Source organism: Phyllostomus discolor, chromosome 5, assembly GCF_004126475.2.
Source record: "Phyllostomus discolor isolate MPI-MPIP mPhyDis1 chromosome 5, mPhyDis1.pri.v3, whole genome shotgun sequence".
NCBI lineage: Eukaryota > Metazoa > Chordata > Mammalia > Chiroptera > Phyllostomidae > Phyllostomus > Phyllostomus discolor.
The window spans coordinates 42,790,591-42,806,059 of NC_040907.2; the positions used below are offsets into that span (position 1 = coordinate 42,790,591).

Consider the following 15,469-nt stretch of genomic DNA (forward strand, 5'->3'; position numbering starts at 1 on the left):
TGTTACACACCCTAAAATGCAGTGGTTGTTTTGTTGTTTGCTTTAAATAGTGTGTTAGTCTTCTTGGGCTGCCACGACAATATACCACAGACTGGGTGGCCTAGACAATAGAAAGAACTTTCTTCCTGGCTCAAACATGACCATTGTCTCATTGTGTTCTCACACGGCCTTTCCTAGGTGCGTGCATGTAAAGCAAAAGATCTGGTTGGTGTTCCCTCTGCTTATAAGGACACCAGTTCTGGCGGACTAGGTCCCTACCCTTATGGGCTCATGTAACCTATCTCCATAAAGTCCCCATCACCAAGTAGTCACACTTGGGGTTGAAGCTTTAATATCTAAATTTTGGAAGGACAAGATTCAGTCCATAAGAAAGAGTGATACACATCTGAGGGAAATTCTGAGAAATAAAGCATGATCTTTGTATTTATCTACATATTTACCATTTCTACTGTTTTTAATTCCTTTCTGAAAGGTTAAGTTTCTATCTAGTATTTCCCTTCAGCCTGAAGAACTTCATTTAGTATTTCTTTATTTCTTGCAGATCTAATGACAAAAAATTCTCTTAGTTTGTATAGTTAATGAATCTGTTTCACCTTCTATCTTGAAAGATATTTTTGTGCAACATAGAATTCTTAACTGACTTTTTTTCCTTAAGTACCATTGCTTCTTATGAGAAGTCGACTGGCACTTGCATTATTCTTCCACTGCATATGTACAGTGTATTATTTTTCCCTGGCTATTTTTAAGATTTTCTGTGAATCTTTTTTTTAATGGGTGCTCAGTTGTGTTGTTCTTTGGATGTATCCTTCTTTTCTCAGATTTAAATTAGTAAATTGCTGTCTTTCACCAAGTTTGGGAAATTTTTAGCATTTATTTATTTAAATATCTTATTCTCATTCTTCTTACTGTAACTCCAAGTACACATATTAGAGAATTTTGGTTATTATTTCAACAGGGCCCTGAGGGTGCCCCCCCCCCCCATACCAATTAGATGCTTTCTCTTAGGTTCATTTTCAAGGTCATTAACTCTTTTCTGTGTTATTTCCAATCAGTTGCTGGGCCTATCCACTAAATATTTATTTCAAATACTATATTTATCAATACTACAATTTTCATTTTTAATATTCTGTTCTGGGTTTGCTCTTTTCTATCTGTATATTATTATGAGAATATTATCCTTTACATCCTTAAGTAGTGTTCAGTTACCACCTTTAAAATTTTTGTCTTTGAATTCTTATATCTGTGTCATTTCAGGGCCATTGTTCATTAAATTAATTTCTCTTAAGTGTGGATTAATTTTTCTATTTCTCTGTCTAGTGATATGGGGTCATATTTCGAACATCGTGCTTTAATATATTCTAAGACACTGAATTCTTATTATTTTCTCTGAAAAGTATTGATTTTTTTGTTTTACTAGGTAGTTCATTTGGCTCAACTCAAACTCCAGATTTTGTCTCTACTGTGATGGCACCTACTGACATGTCTCTTGAGTCCTTTTAGCCTTACCCAGATTGTGATTCCCGGAGCCTCCAGAGATTAGGGTGGCATTTATATGCATAATGCTGAGCTCCCTGTGTATGGCCCTCTCCCTCCCCGCTTCTGTCCCACACTTTCTATCTGTTATGGTTGCCTTGAGCCCTGACCCCTCATTGCTTAGCCGGGAGGGAAGACTGCATGTGTCTGCAGTACCAGCAGCACTCCAGATACCTGATTGGGGCATACCCTCAGGCAACAATCCGTGAGCAGGATGCAGATGCAGTGGTGTAGTTTTCTTTGCACATGTCTACTTCTCTCTAGTTCTTACCTGATTTTGTCACTCTTCAGTGTCTTCAGAGACTTACTTGATATATTTGATCAGTGTTTATCATTGTGATCTTGGGAGAATTGGTATGATATGAACTATTCAGCTCGTATAAGAAGTGGAACTCCTGGATGATTTCTTTTAACGTAAATGGGATTACATTACTCCCCTGAGGCTTCTGTGTCTTCCATTGTGCTTAAAATAAACTCTGAAGCCTTTGCCACAGCCTGCTTAATTCTACCTGCTTCCTACCCCTCATTTTACACAACTTTCCTGTAGACTTACTCCAGGCTAGTCTCACTGGACTCCTGACAATTCCTGAGACAGATGACACTCATCCCTACTGCAGAATCTTTGTGTTTGTTATTCTGTTTACTCAGAAGTTGTTGATGCCCTTTTTTATGGCTTAGTTTAAATTTAACCCCTACATTTTTCCTGAACCCTTTCTTTACATCAGTTCTTCAAATCACTAATCACTCTAATTATTACAGTTATTGACTGTCTCTGTCTTTCTATAAAACATAATCTTCACCTGGACAGAGTTCATATCTGTCTTAATTGCTGTGAAGTAGGTGTTTAATTAATTAGCTTTTTAACTCTATAAAGCACTTTATCATTCTAGGTTATATTTGGGTATTAGCATGCCCATCTTCTTCTCGTAGGCAAGTACTTTTATTTATCTTTGTATCCTGACTACTAGATTGATGCTTTGCACAAGGCAGCCATATATCACATCAGTTTCAAGAATAAGTGAACTAATAAAACTGTAAAAATTGCTGACAGTGACCAACTTTGATGGTGTCTAAAACCAAAAAAACTAATTCTGCATTAAATCAGAATTTATCCACCTATAAGTGAAGTTGTTCTATGTAAAACTAACATTAAAGTTGTAAAACCTTTTTATATATTTTCTGCCAGGAATGTTTGCTATTCTTAGGAAACGTTAGGGATTGAAGCCCACAGTTCTTTCCAGCAGCATAAAAGACATTGCCTGGGTTGGCCCTTCTTCTTGTCTTAGGTTTTCATGAGAATTTTAAGGCTGGGAAAAAGGCAAAATGTTTTCACTTTGAGATAAAAAGACTTGTTAAATGAAGAGTTGGAATAGCGTAGATGAAAGAAGTGACATTACAGGTAGACGCAAATGGAGAAAAATGGCAGCTATGACCAGCAGTGAACATCCCTCTGAGCCTAATGACTTCTTTACCTGCAAGCAAGATAAAGTGCAGCCTCAAGACTAATGCATAAAACTGATTTTCATGCAGGAAAACCCATTGTGCAGTAAGATCGCTTTGTCTTAGCAAAATGTTCGTAGAACCTAAGATCCTTAAACTCAAAGTTTGCCTTTGTTATGTGTTTTCCTTGCCCACAATTTCAGTATCTCAGGCAATGTAGTTCTCTGTGCAATTTTGCAAACAGTTGTTTGTCATAATGATTTATTAAATGTGTAAGAGAAAATTAGACATGTTCTTGTCCACAATCATGCCCTGAGTCAGAACTGAACTCGGGTCCGAGGATTTCTTGTATGTGCTTTCTCTACAAGAGTCAAACCTCAAATACCTAAAGCAGTCAAACAGCACAAATGAATAAACAGACTAGGCAAGTTAATTTTTTTTGATTACTTCCACAGAGGTTATTTTTTTAAACTCATAATACTCTAGGGCTCAAATTCCATGATCCCTCCTTGGACAGAGAGATGGGCATAAATAGATCTCTACTACAAGTAAAACATTACTGCAGTCATGACAAGAAATTGATGAAATTTGGTGCCTGTTGTTAGGAAGCAGTAGGGAGCAGCGGTGCCTCCTGTGCACTGAAGGGTGCAGGCCTGTCTGCAGGGATCACTCACCACTCAGCTCCAGCTGACTCTTGCTGGAGGGGAGTATGGGTGGCCTGGTAGCTTCAAAAGAAACCAAAATCTGGATTTTAAGTGAAATCTCCAAATTTTAAAATACTGGCTCATTTTTTTCAAAACATTATATTTCCCAAATAAAATACATCTGTGGGCCAGATGCCACCTCATACTACCCATGTTTGATCAGTGTGTTATACTGTATTGTATTTCTGTTTCTCCCATGTTCCAAAGGCAGATGCCAGGTTTACGAGGAAGGGCCAAAAATCCAACCCCAGCTATATACTGTAAGGTGGCCTTTCTCTCTTGACCTAGACCTGAAAGCTGTCCTGAAGATCTGACTCCTTCCAGCTCAAGCTTCCTACCTACCCATAATGCATAGACGCTTCTGCCCACTCCTACAACGGCCTGCTCTCAGGGCTGAAATCTGAGAAGATGGAGGCAGCAAGAAAATAATCACAGTTAGACTAGCCCTGTCTATATATTTCTAAGGCAACCACTTGGCAAATACAGTCATTGTGGTTAAACTGGTTATTTCATTGGAAAACAAGTAACCACTAATGGGATACTATGTTCTTCTATACTGTGCTAAATGCATTAGAGAATCAAACATAAGAACTCCAGGCTTTTGAAACAAGTGTTCAGTTATTTGACAAACTGGCTTGTTCTTTGCTAGTCAGGGTGGGCCTTCACCACCAGATGTAATGAAAAACAAAAATATGCAGCTGACCATTTGAGATACTGTTCTCCTAACTGTTTTTACCCTTTTGGTGGTACCCTCCTTCTTTTGAACAGTAAATGTTTATAAACTGAAAGGTACAAGACACTCATCACAACCTTTTCCTGAAAAGCAGATTTTATTATCCCTATTGTATAGTTACAGGAGATGAGGCTCTGAGAGGTCAAGTAACTTTTCCTCCATAGCACAGAGTATAAATATAGACCATGAATATGAACCTAAGCCTGTCTGTTTCCAAAGTGTGTGTTCTTTCCACTAAACCACTGTTTTGAAATGTAGATTTCCTTATTATTGGGGTATGATGAGGTCAGCCTATCAGGAGATGTTGCCACTGAAAGGATAGTTTGTTACATTTCTCAAGAGCAGAGAGCAGGCCTCATATGCTGCACCACATGGAAGCACCAGAGTTGTCTCTTATACCTGGCCCTGGGCTGGTCAGAGCAGGAAATAGTGGTCCATATTGGAGGTGATGGGGAGGTGGACTCTGGATGAGTTACTGTACAGAAAAGACATACTCACAGGTGAATTGAGTCCTTTACTTCTCTAGAAATTGACTACCCTTGGAAGAGGCAGTCACTCCAGGGTTAATAATACCCCAGATCAGAGCATCAGAACTAGAAAAAATAAAAAGACATGATTACTATGACCACATTTCCTTTTCTGAGACCCAAAAGTTGAAAGTCATCCTTGACTCAGATTTTCTTCTGTTCTGTAACTGGTTAATCACTGAATTTGTTTACTTTCTTCAAATGTATCCCATTGATTTGTTCAAAAGGTCAGGCACTGATATAGGTACTAGGGGGCTAGGAAATAATGAGGCTCTTGATTTAACATCTCTGAGTGTAGGGCAAAAGACTGACGTATCCACTAATGATTGTAAAGGAACTTCACAAATGCCACAACAGAACAAGGACAGGGAGTACTTGTGCCTTGTGTTCCCAGCATTAGCCTCTGGGCATGTCTCCATTTCCTGCTGTCTCTACCTGCCCACCTCCCTGTCCTGTGTACCCTACCAGACTGATTTTCCTTAACTTCTTAACATTTTGCTCTCCAAATCAAAATAATTTCCTAAGGCCTCTAATTCAATAAAACTATAAACAGTTCAACACTTCCCTGACTTTTGAGACCTACTGTCTGTCCTCATTCATTCACTATTTCCAACACTTTATTTATTCTCCAATTTAACAAGCTGTGACCGAATTATGCCTTGCACAAACAGACACAAATGTAATGTGTGGTAATTAACTGTTACCAAAAGTACATGGGGCTGTGCGAGCCTGTGGTGTGCCTCCCTATGGTTCGCACCTCCCACATTTGGTCAATGAAAGTTTATTGAGCATCAGTAATATTCCAGACACAGGGCTTGACTTGTGTCCTTATTGTCTGACCATGTGTGTCCCCATCTTCATGTTTTCACTCACCACCATCTCCTTTCTGGCATGCCTCGCCTCCAACGCTTTTCTCCTCCAAACTGCCTGTCCTTGTTCTCCCAGCTGCAGCTGTACCTCCCCCAACTGTAGTAGAATTGCCAAATTATTGACCTTTTACTTTATGCTACTATAGATTGTATGTGTTGCATTTACACACACATGCAATAGGAGGCTAGGCACAGTGCCTGATGCATTAGGCATTCAGCAAGTATTGAATGAACTAACTGTGTTTATGTATGCACCACACAGCTAAATTCCGTGCTTCCTCCTGGGAGCTCATTTAAATCTCCCTTCTCTGACCTCTTTGAGTACTTCTCATTGAAATTATCTTCAAATCAAGTAATGTCTTCCTGATGCAAACTCTTTAAGGTCTAGAATATGCCTTGTCACGGTAACTCACAGCTGAACCTGTAGGAAATAAGCATTCAAAATCTGCATTTTCCCCCATTGTAATGAACAATTGCCATCATTTAATTTTGAAACATTCTGCAGAAGTGTACAAATAGAAGTCCACAAATTATATTATACCTGGAAGTTTAATAGACAATGTGACATAGTAGTTAAGAACAAGGACTTTAGATACAGAGAGACCTTGGGTAAAAGCAAAAAGATATGTCACTTATTCACCTGTGACCCTGTGACTTTGTCTTTTACTCCCAGTTTTCTCATCTCTGTAGTAAACAGTAGTGTCTTTTCCATAGAGGTACTGTAAGAATAAATGAGATAATGTATGTAAAAATGTTTAGCTTGGTATTAATGCATGGCAAAAGAGTCAATAAATTTTAGGTAATAGTATATATACTATTGTTGGCATTATGGTAGACACTTTCTAAGTTCCAGCAATCCTGTTTTTAAAGGAGCCTGGGGAAGGGGAAAGGAGGTAACTGAGGCCCAGAGAAGCTAAATGACTTACACAAAGTCACACAGCTAGTTTGTATCAGAGGCAGACCTCAAACCCAGCCAGCGTGGCTCCAGAACAGATTCTCTTCCTCCTTACATGGCCCTAGCTCTCAAGAAACATGCTCAGAGAGACTGTCTCCAAGAGGCCAAAATAGGCAGTTGGTTCATAATTTGAATGAAAATAAATCTGTCAGAATAGTTGTTTTGGAGTCCTAGAGACTCATGTAAACACTGAGAAAACACACAGATTAAGTTCAGGAACCCAACACAGTGCTGGGTGTGTCCTGGCAAGCAGAGTAGCAGCATGGGAAAGCATTTCTCTTCCTGATGCATGTTACATATTATTGCATTTAAAGCCGCCAAGAGGATTAAGGAATAAAATTCAGGACATGGGATTTCAAGTAAGAAGAAGATAGCTGTCCACAGAGCTCAGACACTTTTGTCCCTCCTTGGAGAGCTATGTCCCAGTTTCCCATGTGATAGAACTTTTCAATCAGGAGTGGTTCTCTTGACAATTCTGGGACAACTCTCCCCACCACCCACCCTTTTTAAACTGAGACTTCCTCTTCATAGTCTCTTTCACTCAACTTCCACACTAGTAAGAGGCAGTAAGCAATTCCAGGTCTGACATTGTCCTAGGGTAACAGCCTGGATCGGGAGGTGGAAATGGTGTGAGCCAGAGGTTAGTGCTTTAACACCCCCATCTCCACCATTTACCTGGAGTCACCTCTCCTCTCTTCTCACCCAGTCTGTCCTCACACCTCATTCTTGGACCTGGCACTACCTGCTGCTACCAGTTTAGCCTTGAGAGTTTCATTTCCTGCTACTCTTCTCTTTAAACTTCTTTGTTCTGTAAATCCAAGAGGCCAAGAGTAGGTTAAGCAAAGCTAGCTTTCTGTAAGAGCTGGAACACTCTCACTGAGTTAGCGTTTTAACTTTTTTAGATCCTCTCTGGACAAAGAGTTGAAAGGTGCAGACATTTTAATGTATCTTTTCTGGCTGAGATATAGACTGGGAGGACTATACGACTAACCCACCCCTTTTGTTTTTCAGATAGACCACATGGTGCAGGGCCATGCCGCCTTCCCTGAACTGCAAGCCAAGGCCACAGCTCGGTAACTGCTTCCTGTTCCCACTTCCCATGTCTGACCGTGTGGAGGGCGCTTACTTTAGGCTGATGTGTGATTTTCGATCCTATGGGGAATGAGAATGGCTGGTAGTATTTGGTTCTAAGGCCAGATGATCTAGACCATACAAGTTTTAATTTTTAAAATGATCTAAGACAATTAAAAAACCCTAGAGATCCCCCACCCCCAATATTCCAGGAACTGTGGGTGAGAAACTCTGATGTAGCAGAAGGAACATGGATATTGGAGTCAAATCCAGCTTTGCTCCTTACTAAGTGTGTAACCTTGAGCAAGTTATTTGAACTCTTTACAACTGTCTCTTCATCTGTGAAGCCTAGAATACTAGCTGATATGGAGTGATTTCCAGGATATATCATTAAGTGAAGAAAGTGGAGTGCAAAGGAGTGTTGGCAGTGAGCTCCCTTTCATGTAAAAAGAAGGTAGTATAAGAAAATATATGTGTATTTACTCACTTGTGCAAAAGAAATGCAGGAAAGTTAAACCAGAAACTGAGAGTGGTTACCTACACTGGGTGGGTGGAAATGGAACGCCAAGAACAGGGGAGCAGGAGGAGGAGAGCAGGAGGAAACGACACTTTTCTGAGTACAACTTTTTTTTTTAAGATTTTATTTATTTATTTTTAGGGAGGGAAGGGAGAGAGAGAGAGAGGGAGAGAGAGGGGGAGAGAGATTGAGAGAGAGAGAGAGAGACATCAATGTGTGGTTGCTGGGGGCCATGGCCTGCAACCCAGGCATGTGCCCTGACTGGGAATTGAACCTGCGATGCCGGGTTCCCAGCCCGAGTTCAATCCACTGAGCTATACCAGCCAGGGCTGAGTACAACTTTTTATTCAACTGTAACTATTAGAACTACAGTGATGCTTCATGCGCCCTGGAAAATAAATAGATGGGAAATAGAGATAGATGACTGATTGACAGATAGATACTAGTATATATGTGCATGGTAGACATGGGTAAAATGAAACATAAACAGTAAAATAATGAGCCTCTTGTATTAGCAATGAATACTATAATCACACTAAAGGGGTTTGGGGAAAGAAAAGAACTCAAGTAACTTTAGTAAAGGATATTTTGACAGTAGGCTATATAGCTACATATAAAATAACTATACATAAGTATTATACTACAAATACCAAATTTGTTTTTCATAGATGTACATTTTAGGTATTCTGAAAATCCTTTATGTGTATACTGCATTGAGTAAATAAATAAGTATATTGTGGGTAATGAGCAACAGGTTTCTCACAAGAAAAGTGGGAGGTTAGAATGAACACTAATGGTACTAGGTGGAAATCAGAGGTATTAGAATCAACTTTTAATTTTATATATCTATAGATACACACACACACATAATATTTATATCCAGAAATATATATGTCTAGATTTAACATGTAATCCATTTGTGATTATATATATAATACTTATATCCAGAAATATATTTATATATATTTATTTATGTATAATATTTATATATATTTATTTATGTATATATTTCTGGATACAAATAAAACAAACACAGATGTGTACATTCATGTGTGAGCATACATACTTTATATCCTAGCTCTCTGTACTGAGCTGCCCAGAAGCAAAGATGCCCTAGTAGCAGTATGAATGCCTAGCACCAGATCTTGGTGATATATTCATGCATATATTTCTGTGAAGAGGGGCCATAATTCTCCTCAGATTCTTGAAGGGCCCCAGCATTTATAAACTGCTAATGCAAAGACAAGAGACTGGATTCGAAGCACAGAGATCTAGATCCATGCCCAGCTCCATCATGCATTATAGTGTGAAACTCATTGTCCATCTCAGAACATGGAAGAGTAGTTATGAGAGAACCAACCTTGGGTAACTGAGAATTTACTTTCAGTTTAGTGAGACAATGTATTTGGCAAGGCTTTGTAAACTGTACTATGACAACAACAATGACTACTACTTCTGCTACTATTACTAATGATTATGAAAGAAGAGGAAATGTTGGCCGTGGTTGTCCTAGGGTTAAGCAGCAGACGGAAATGGTGGTGGAGTAACAAGAACACTGGACTAGAAATTAGAGATCTGCAATTCTTATATCGGTTCTGCCATAAATGTCTTGGTGACTCAGTTTCTTCACCCATAAAATCACAATAATACTGCCCCGCTTAATTCATTTCACACATGTTATATGGCTGAAAGTAAATCCTGGAAATGCCAGTTTCTGAAGATCTTAAAGCTTGACAAAACCTAAGGGATAGTTATACATTGCAAGGAAATATTCAAAATTCTCAGAACATTTTTCTATAGATGAACCTCATGTGACTAGTTTTTACTGAAAATAGGAAAGAAGGATTTATGGATGAGCATGTAAACTCAGAGAAACAGCACCATGACAGCCATTGGTAGAATTCAGTTTTGGAGTCAGAACTGGATTTAAACCTCAGCTCTTTCCACTTGCTAATTGATTTCCTACCCCTTTCCAACTACCTCCTTGTAGTTCTCTTCTCTGGAGCTAAGTTTCACCAAAACATTGCCTATACTCTTTGTCACTATTTCCTCACTTTATACTCCCCCTTGCCCACTGCAATTTGAATTCTGTCACCATCGATCCATGAAACATTTATTGTTAAGGTCCTCAGCGACCTCTGCTAAATTTCTGGGATGTCATCCAGTCCCTTAGAGTTCTTAGCAGTACGTGGCACCAGTAATCACTTCTTGCTCTCCTTTACAACACTCTCTTTTCTTGACTTTCTTGCTGGAATGTCAGCCTCGCCCAGTTTTTCTTCTGTGTCTCTGACTCCTTAATCTGCTTTTCAAGTTCATGGTCTCTTTCTCACTATAACATCAAAGTTCATCACAGCTAGGTTCCTGCCCCTCTTCTCTCTTTGCCCTCTTTTCCAAGGTGATCCCATTTACACTCTTGGCTTTATTTCTTTCTATAATTTTAGGGTTCTCAAATTTTTCCTCTAGCTCATCTATTGAGTATGTATTTAATAAATGTTGGTTCTCTCTACTTTTTCTTTCCTTCTATTACTTTGCAAAGGTGAGTTCATTACTATCTTATCAGATCTATGAATATTCCAAGATTGCAGGACCCCATTGTCCTTCAGGTCTTAGAAAGAAATAGGTTTAGCTATTATTATTAAAATGAAGCAGGATACTAGGAAAGGACACCCATGGAATCAGGAACCATGCACCTCTTTGGGTGTGATTTCAGGCTCTCTGAAAACTGTAACAGAGGCCACCCCTGTCTTAGAGCTTAGCATCAGCAAATCCTATTTGAAATTGTAGAAACCAGTGTTGATAAATGGATTTAGTATTTCATACTCTTGATTTACCATAATCCTTTTAGACAAGACATCCCTGAAGAGAAATGTCTTGTGAGCTTATAAATTAAGTAAACACTAGCTAAATGTGCCTGTGCTTGTAACTGGGAAGGAAAGTCTCTCAGATACGCCATTGCTTAGCCAGAGATTGCCTTACACTGATCGTAACTTCTGCTCTTTTCCTCTAAATTAATTATTGTTTTAATTATCTAAGAGAACCTTGACTACCAATGTCTCAGAAATGAGGCTCTGGTGATCGCAGGGTTTGGTAGGAAGATGTTGACATAATCGATAAGGACTGGCTTCCAGGTTGGCAGCAGAGCCAAGGTTAAAATAAAGTCCATTCTTCTGTCTGTCTGATGAGAATCTTGAGGGAATTTATGACACAAAAGTGAACAAAGCACAAAAAAACTCCCTATTTTGTTACCGGTGATATAGGCAGTGAAATGGCACCAGTTGTTACTGGTGAAGTTGGACCTTGGTTCTTCAGTTTGGCAAAAAGAGAATTCAGAGACAGGAACTCAAATTATAAGAGAAAGTTTATTTGGAAAGTCACAGAGGTAGTAGAGGTGAGTCAGCTGGGTTGTGCAGGCTCAGGAAACAAGTTACAGAGGCAAAGGGAGGGCCCTTGGAGCTCATGAGAGAGAGAGGCAAAGGTAGCTCTCCTGCAGGGAAGGAGAGGAAGGGAAGGAAAAGGGGCAGGCGAGCTCCAGAGAGAGGGTGCTTCGGAGAGGAGAAGGGAAGGCCGGAGGGTGCTTCTGGGAGGGAGAGTGCTACCCCGTCCTCCTTTATAAATGTTTTAAAGGCCAGGAGTTTAGGGGAAGTCTTAGGGGAACATCTCAATAGAATATTCATCAGCTTTATGTTAATGCACTAAAATGAAATTTATTTCCTTAACTTTAGACATCTTTGGGTGTGGTTGGCACAAATGGCACTAGCCGGATTTCTGCTCTTGATCTGCTGGAGATCAGCCTCCTGGAGTAGGCTGATTTAAGCTATTTACTCTGGTTGAGAAGTGTAAACCATTTACTCATTTACTCTTGAATGTCATTGGCTAAGGAAGATAGAATTCTATGATTTGTTAGATAAATGTAAACTGGTTGGCCATTTAACTGTCTGTCCGTTTTCCTATCCCACTTGTCCTGGCTTACTAAACTGCCCCACTTTAGCAGAAATTATACACACACACAGACATGCACACATACGTGTGTGTGTATAGAGAAAGAGAGAGTGAGTACACATCTGCACACCAGAAATTGATAAGCATTCCAAAGAAAAACAGAGATGCATAAGGAGACAGATTGAGAGGTGTTGGGTGCTGGATGGGAACTATTTTAGGTGGGGAAGCCGTCCTTGATGAGGTGACACTTGAAGAAAACTGCAGATAAAGAGTGGCACCAAACCATGGTTGTAGGGGCAGACCCTGCCGTCTGAAGGAACAGAAAGGCCGAGGCCCTGAGCAGCTCTAGGACATTGGGAAGGCCACTGTAGCGGGACCGAAGTTGGGAGAGCGGGAAACAGGTGAGGGCAGAAAGTAAGCCAAAGACCAAGCCACATGCATCATCATAGATGATTGTAAGGACACTGGGTTTTATTCCGGTTTTTAGTTTTGGAGCAGGGGAAAGACATGGCTGGATTTACCTTTTAAAAGGAGTGGTTTGTCTCTCTGCGGAGAGAAAACAAAACCTTCGGTGGGAGGGAGACACAGTGGAGGATGTGGCCCCTGACCTCAGTGCACTCCCAGTCTGCTGGAGGGGAGGAATGTAAACAGAGAAGCCCAGCCTGCTCTGAGTTACTTTTGCTGAGGTCACTGCAATCAGTAGTCATTTCTCATTGTGATTCTTTTAGTTTCAGATCCCTTAAGATTGTAGTCAGCACGAAGTTCTCCTAACTCACATTCTCTTAACCTTTCTTTTCTCCCACTTTCTCTGGATTTTCCAGTTACTCCTTTGAGGATAATCAGTTTTACTTGATCTGATTTAGTCCTCAGACCTCTTTTGTTTCTGTGATTCTAATAATTCCTGTGAGAATCAATTTCTTAAAATATGCTGGTCCCCTATGTGCCAAATCTCCAGGACATTTAAATCTTGTCACTAAATACTGCATAAATCCCCTGGAGCAAGGAAAGGACAAGGACATTTATTAAGAATTTGTATTGTTCCTGGCGCTGTACTTAGTGTGTATAGTATCTCATTTAATTCTAGCTGAGGAGATGAGTATTATAGGGAGCTCACGAACTCCACTTATAAAGAATGTGCTCATTGTCCATTCTGCTCTGTGTTCTCAGATTTCCCCCTGGGCTTTATGGCTTCTGCATCCTTGGTCCCTCCAGTCTTCAGCAAGTACTGGGCTGGCCAAAAAATCTGTTTACTTTTTTCCATAAAATAAAAGACACATTTTTCATTTTCACCAATAACTTTATTGATTTGGATGTGTGTCAGCTGTTTCCTGCTATTGGCTTCTAGTGGGTAGAGGCCGTGGTGCTGCTAAGCATCTTCTAATGCATCACAAGGAATGCATAAGCAAGGAACAGCCCCAAGCAAGGAATTATTTGGCCAAAATATCAACAGTACCAGGAAACTTTGCAAACCGCTTTTGACACGTTCCATCACCATTAGTCACAGCACCTTCTCCATACACCACACAGATCTTTTTCTGCGCTTCAGTTGTATTTTTATCTTTCTTGAACTAATAAAGTCTAATTTGCTGAAAATAATGGGTATCTTCTTCCATCTTCAGCATTAAAATAGCTGTACAAAAATTCACCAATTTTGATAAGTTTTGTTGTAAATGCACACTGATATGACAGCTGTCATAATACAATCTAACAAAATTGTTTGAAATGAAGTTAAAGACAACTAAGCACTATTAGAGCCATCGTACAGAAAAAAACAAAACAAAAGTGTAATGGACTTCTTGACCTTCCCAATATTTGCTCAGGATCCCTGAACTAGGATATTCACAGAATGAGGGTGAAGATGCAAACACCTTTTGTCCCCTAAGATGTGCCGGGACATCAGTAAATACTTGATGGCTCTTATATAAGAAAAGTTTCTTACATAAAAATAAGCTAGATAATACAGTGCCTTTCTTTGGCTTCTGTTTTGCATGTAAGGCTAAGGAAGTGCTCAGGACATCAGGTTCCTCTCAGGAAGACTGAGGGCTATGCTGACTTAGGAAATAAATTCTCCATTTTCTAGCTCTCTACAGGTTACCTGTAGCCCAGCACAGTGCCTGGTATATGGAGCAGGTGTCCCAACATGTTTGCTCCTTTTCCTGCTCCTTTCTGAGGTGTACACCAGTGTGCCTGGAGTATTGTGTCCATTTGACTCCAGAGATCCACCCTCTGGAAGCCCAGTGCTGCAATAAGATGTAGAGGTATCAACACCCAGAAATCCCTGTTATAATATTCTATCTTAAATCTGCGTTTTTTCATATTACATTTCAATAACTGTGTGTTGGTCATCTGGTAGGATGAATAAGATGTGGCTCTTTTCTAGAAAGAGTTCAGATTCCAGAGATGGATATAGATAAAGAAGCAATTATCATAAAATGGAGGAAGTACCATCCACCCATTTGATATATACTCTTGAGTGGTGTTATGTACCAAGTTCTCGCTAAATCCTGAGTATACTAGTGATGCTCTGCCTTTGTGTAGCCTAAAGTCCAGAGGAGGCCATAGGCACTTCACAAGTAAACGAACAAGAAGGTCAGTCTACAATGACCACACATGATATGAAAGAAACTAACAGAGTGCAATGCTAGAGTATCAGAGAAACCACATTTAGGTAGGGTGGTCATGGAAGCCCTGGATGATGGAGGGGCAGTTAAGATCTGAGAGATAAAAAGGAGTTAACTACATGAAGAGCAGAAGGGAAGACTACTCCAGGCCAAGAGATCAACTTAGATGAAAGCCTTAAAGAGAAGGCTAAGCCCTGGCTGAGTGGCTCAGTTGGTTGGAGTATCATTTCCAAAAAAAAAAAAAAAAAAGTTTTCCAGTTTGATTCCCAGTCAGAGCACATACCTAGGTTGTGGATTTGATCCCTGGGCAGGGCCCTTATGGGAGGCAACCAATTGATGTTTCTCTCTCACATTGATGTATCTGTCCGTCTATCTGCCTGTCTCTCTCTCTGTCATATCAATAAACATATCCTTGGATGAGGGTTGAAAAAAAAAGAGAGAAGGCCGAGGAATCGAGAGTAGGCCCCAGACCATAGTGGGAAAGGTGAGGGTGGAGATGAGGGCAGGGCCCGGATCAGCCTGGGCCATATTAGCCAAGGTAAGAAACTGATTTTGTCCAA

The 15,469-nt window shown here is 40.0% G+C and overlaps 1 protein-coding gene across 11 annotated transcripts in view; it reads left to right on the top strand.

Moving 5' to 3' along the window:
* The window catches only part of FGGY (FGGY carbohydrate kinase domain containing), a 390,193-nt gene that overhangs the window by 271,730 nt on the left and 102,994 nt on the right, over window positions 1-15,469 (top strand). For all 11 annotated transcript variants that reach the window (XM_028513518.2, XM_036026185.1, XM_036026179.1 and 8 more), the window contains one exon: window positions 7,773-7,834. In XM_028513518.2, the coding sequence (XP_028369319.1) occupies window positions 7,773-7,834 (62 nt within the window). The remainder of the gene's footprint in view (window positions 1-7,772; window positions 7,835-15,469) is intronic.